Genomic DNA, 5,697 nt, shown 5'->3' with positions numbered 1-5,697 from the left:
GCGACCCCATAGACGGCAGCCCACCAGGCTCCCCCGTTCCTGGGATTCTCCAGGCAAGAACACTGGACTGGGTTGCCATTTCCTTCTCCAATGCATGAAAGTGAAGTCGCTCAGTCGTGTCTGACCCTCAGCGACCCCATGGACTGTATAGCCCACCAGGCTCCTCCATCCATGGAATTTTCCAGGCGAGAGTACTGGAGTGGGGTGCCATTGCCTTCGACCTGGCTTTAAATTTACCAAATAAATATGTCCAGTTAGTTTCTGCAGCGAAGTGAAAAATTTAGTGGGTCATTTAGTCTGAAAATTTCACCCAGGATTTGCACACTGTTTCTAGGAAAGGAAATACATCCAGGCACATTTTTTTGGTTATTTGGCTTCTATTGTAGTAATAATGGTTTAAAATAATTATGGTAGAATTTAAAAATATCATTCACTCTTTCAGAGTCTTCATGAACTTTGCTTATTTTTTAAATCTAGACTTATCCAAAGTGGGCTAATCAAGGTAGTATTCTAAATTCATTGGAACCTTACCAGGATCTTGAATGAGTGGTGGGAGGGACTTCTGAAACTAGTCCTTACATGGTCTCCTCTTTGGATCAGGACATGAGATATTTTCATCAGGTACAACTTCCTTTCTTGGGAGAAGGAGATGGTTACAAGAGAGGGAGATGGTTACAAATAACTTATTACTGAGGGACCTATGGATGGTTACATTTAAAGTTTTTCCAGGTGAATGATAACAGGGGTTGTTTCTAGGTTGCTTCAAAAAACTTCCCTATCTCTACAAAGCAGCACAGCTCCCACCTAGCACTACATGAAATTAAATATTGTTTTGGATGATGGATAAAGAAGGTGGAAAGCTGTACAAATATGATCTGTCCTTTTCAGTTTGCTCATAAATTCACCCAAGCTCCTGCATTTCAAAAATCTTACATAGGCCCTTGAAATACCTAACAGGTTAATAAAAGATCATAGTTAGTATTTTTGTCCTTGGTTTTGCAAATTATATTTTTATAACAAATCTCACTAGGACTTTTCTTAAATCCAACTTGATTTGTAAAAGTGGAAAATTCCATTTCTCTTGGGTAGTTTTAAAAGGTACACTTACTTCTTACTATGTCCATCTTGTTACAAAGTCCCAAAAGATGACATTTTGAGATCTTTGCTTCAATTCTAGGTGAAAATTTGGGAATCCTTTATAAGGTTATAAGGGTTTCCCTGGTCGCTTAGATGGTTAAGAATCTACCTTCCCTGCGAGAGACCTGGTTCGATCCCTGGTTTGGGAAGATTCCCTGGAGAAGGAAATACAATCCACTCCAGTTTTCTTGCTACAGTGCATGGGGTTGCAAAGAGTTGGACATGACTGAGCAACTAACACATAAGATTATAGAGGATTTCTGATATCTAGAAAACTCAGTGTTTTTAGAAGGCAGATAATACATTAAATTTGTAAAGCTATTTTGTAAAATTCTTTCATGAATTTTATTTTACCTTATCATTATAGAAATTTATGCTCCTATTTCTATCCATTTATGAACATTCACTCCTACAAATTTCCCCAAAACATTTCTCTTTAGAATATTACTTATTTCCCTTTTCAGTAATGTAATAATATCTTTTTGGTTTGTTTCAGTAATAATTTTTTTGGTCTATTTCTGTGATGATGAAAATAGAGATTTGTAAATTAAGACATGCTACATCAGAATTTATGCAATATTTGGTATTTTCATTAAAAACAGAAACAATTCTAGAGATCTTACATAGCCTATTTTTTATGATACATATGATTGCAAAACACTGAACTTATTAGAAGTCCCAGCTCCAATAGCATGTAATGTGCTTTCTAAATCAGTTACTTCATCTATAATATTTCCATAATAATTTTTGGCCAGGGTCATGAATATTATTGGGTTGTGTCAATGTAAAATATGACTGTACATTATTATTAAACTTATTTCTTTAGTTGTAGTCCTATTCATCAACTTCTTTTTCTGTTATTTAAAATTACCATACAGTTAAAATTGATTTGCTATTCAGTTCTATTAAATTTAACACAATCATAGATTCATGTTGCCACTGTTAAAATCATAAAATTCTTAAAATTGATATTTGTTTTAAAATGTTAATTAAGGTAGTTTATAAAAGGATACATTCTACTTTTTCAAAACAAAGGTTTAAATAACACATTGTTACAATGATTTAGAGTATTTCTTTTAATAATAAGTGTTTTTCCAACAAAAGCTTAATGGAAGACTGCAATACAAAGCAACCATTTAATTTGGAGAAAAGCTAATGTTTATATCTAGAATTTAGAGAGAAGTAACATGAACTGAATACTGCCAAGTATTAGATGAAACACACAGGACAATTACCCAAAGTCCATTTGTACTGACTAAAATTATCCTGCCACACTATTAACACTCTTCTTGTGTTTGAAGAGTCAGTTGCTTTGGTCTCAAGAACACTAAATTTGAATCAATATATTCATTGTCTGGAAATCATTTTCAAAATGTAACAACCAACTCTGGAAAATGACTAACTTATTCTGTGTGGGGTGTATATGTATTTAATGGAAATAATGAAAATATCCAGCTTCAAGAAATACAATAATGACAGTTGAGGGTAGAAAAGAAAAGAGTTTCATTCATGCATGTTTCTTTCTTTTCTTGTCTTTTTTCTATTGTAAAAAATAGAGTGGAATTATTATTTAAAAGATGACATGCATATAAAACCACCAAATTTCAGTTAACTTACTTGAATCCATTTTTCCTCCTGGAGATGAATAGGACTTCCTACAGAAAACTGAGAAATTATTTTTAAATTATGAGGTACTTCAAATGTGTAAAAAATTACAGACTATAGCAATTATATATCTACCATTAACAAATGTTAATATTTTGATAGGCTAAGTTTTCAGTAGAATAAAGTTGAATGTAGATTCAGTAAGCAGCCTGTGAGCTTTGTATTACCAAGAGAATATTGGCCAACCAGCATATTGCTGACCTTCCAGCTACCTAAAATCACATGGTGGAAGCTGGCAGATTTCCCAGACAGTTAAAGTGAAAAAAATGTTTTCTATAGAAATGGAACCTAATTCAGGAAAGTAAAATACTTGAAAACTTTAAATAATAAATGCCCTATTTTTTCCGTTGTGTAACTCATTTTAACTAGTTATTCTCCTGTATCAACTTGCTTATTAACTAGAGTCATTTTTCAAATGTAGGAGATCTGGAAAGCCAACTTTCACAGGGAGCAACTGGAAAAGGGTACAGCCCTAGCTGTGCATGGAGCGTGGGTGGAACTCTGTAGACCAGCAGTGTTTGGTCTAAGCTACTGAGTGTTCCCGGACCAGCTGGCACTAAAGCATTTTGTGGATGTCTTTTTTAATATTCTTTTCTTCAGTTACAAAAGAAATAGATACTGTAAAAAGTACACGTGAGCATGAAGAAAAAAGTCACCTATAATCTTACTGTATCATTTTGTTCTATATACTTCTTGCCCATTTTTAAGCATATACATCGTTTTTATTTTTACAGAAATGATTGATGTTTTGTAACCTGCTTTTATCACCTAATATATTGAAAATATATTTCCATGCAATAAATATTCTTCTACATTTCTCATTTCAAAGGGCCGTATATATTTTCATGGGATAGTCATCAAAAATATTCATCCTGTAAATACTTTTGGACTCTGAAATCCCACTTCTAGGAATTTTTCCTAAAAGTTCTGGATATTGCAAAGATTAGCTGTTAGGATGTTCTTCACAATATTGTTGGTAATACAAAATAAACCCCACAAAAACAAAACAAACAAAAATCCACCCAAACCCAATGCCCAATTTTTCTAGGAACAATTCCTAGAAGTGGGATTTCAGAGTCCAAAAGTATTTACAGGATGAATATTTTTTGATGAATATTCCTGAATTATCTTTCAAAGAGTTGGACCCAGGTCCTCCCAAGGTGTATTTCTTAAAATAATAACCAACACAATTGTTACAAAATTCAGATTAAAAGTCAGGATAATTGTTTTTATGTTCAAGGTGATGTGATTTATTTCTTATAGGGTCACAAGATGCTGCTCATGATCTGGATACTTTGAAAAGACTCAAGGTAAGAAGAAATGCGTCAGGAGTGTTCCAAGTTATTTACTGCAGCACTGTTTATAATAGCAAATTATTGAAAGCAACCCACATTTCCATTAGTAGGGAATTGGTTAAATGAACAATGACAGAATGCTATATAGCTTTTAAAAAACACACACAACAGTCTTTAAATACTGATATGAAAGGATCTGAAGGACATTTTTAAACGGGGCCAAAAATCCCCACAGTGTTGCCCTTGTGTAAGAAAGAGAGTAAATAAAATATTTGATATAAATATCTGTCTTATAAGATATAAATATCTTTTAAAAATACCCTAAAAGAATGTATAAGAAATGGATAAAGGTAGTTACCATATAGGTGGGCGATAATGGAGTGGAGGACAGGTTGAAGAGCAAGACCTCTTAATTTTTTAAATAAGGTTTTGATTTTTGAATGACTTCAAAAAATAAAATTTTGATATTGCCTATATGTGAGGTTTAAGTGAGTTAACCTGTGTGCTTAGCACATACTAAGTACGCAGTGAAGGGGCTGTACTTATTATCCCTATTTTAAAGGGCATCCCAAGGTCAACCATTTAAAGGACCTCTGAAACTTCATTTTGGAAGTATGCTTGATTACTGGAAAGGTTTTAGGTTAGGTCCCCACCACCACATCTTGGGCTTCCCTGGTGGCTCAGATGGCAAAGAATCTGCTGCAGTGCAGGAGACCTGGGTTTGATCCCTGGGTTGGAAGATCCTGTGGTGGAGGGCATGGCAACCCACTCTAGTATTCTTGCCTGTAGAATTCTATGGACAGTGGAGTCTGGCAGGCTACAGTCCATGGGGTTGCAAAGACTGGGACATGACTGGTGGACTTCCAGCACCACCACCATGACCTGTGACTTGGTACAGTTCTTTTCAAGCAGGATCATTGAATCAATACACATATGAATTGCATTTCCCAGCAGCTAAACTACCTAGACATTGGATAGTTTAATAGCCCACAATATTTGTAAAGCAGTTTTACCTTTCAGCATGTTTCCCCAAGATTCTCATTTTGTCATCTTCATAATCCTGTGATAGATAGGAAAGCTGTATAGATACAGATATATTCTGTAAGTGGTCAGGTCTCATTTTTGATCTTTGCGGGATGTAGAATATAGTTCTAAAGACAGGGCAAACACATCAGTATCATACAACGTTGGAAAATCTATTATGTAATTAAAGGCAGAGTCATACAGCCCTGGCCAGAGGTACTCTTGGAGTGGGAGGGTAACTTGACATAGCCTGAGAGGCCTTCACCAGGGAAAGCAGAAGGATGTTTCAGACAGTATCTTCTAAAAATGTTCTTCCCTTCTGTCTAGAATTCTCCCATCTCTCCTCTTGAGCAGATTAGAGGTTTTTTTCTGTTGTTTTCCTCCACGAGGCAGTTAGGTTTGTAAATAGCTTATGGCCCTCTCTTCATGAGGTCTAGTTCCCTGAATATCTTAATCAATACTCTGGGCTGTGGACCACAGAAACCTGAGCAAGGAAGGAGAATGCATTTGATGATCTTAGGGTGGGGGGACGAGGGTGGGGGGACGAGGGCGGGGAGAGCTCTTTGGAACCTGGGAG

General features: G+C 35.4%; 1 protein-coding gene across 1 annotated transcript in view; it reads left to right on the top strand.

Moving 5' to 3' along the window:
• Window positions 1-5,697, top strand: part of DUSP19 (dual specificity phosphatase 19) — a 16,687-nt gene that overhangs the window by 1,980 nt on the left and 9,010 nt on the right. Inside the window, exon 2 of the mRNA XM_010859739.1 lies at window positions 4,066-4,112. Within this exon, the coding sequence (XP_010858041.1) occupies window positions 4,066-4,112 (47 nt within the window). The remainder of the gene's footprint in view (window positions 1-4,065; window positions 4,113-5,697) is intronic.

The sequence above is a fragment of the Bison bison genome, unplaced genomic scaffold (genome assembly GCF_000754665.1).
Source record: "Bison bison bison isolate TAMUID 2011002044 unplaced genomic scaffold, Bison_UMD1.0 scf7180017864459, whole genome shotgun sequence".
NCBI lineage: Eukaryota > Metazoa > Chordata > Mammalia > Artiodactyla > Bovidae > Bison > Bison bison.
Note: the sequence above shows the minus strand (reverse complement) of the source record. Positions and strands in the feature narration are given on the sequence as shown.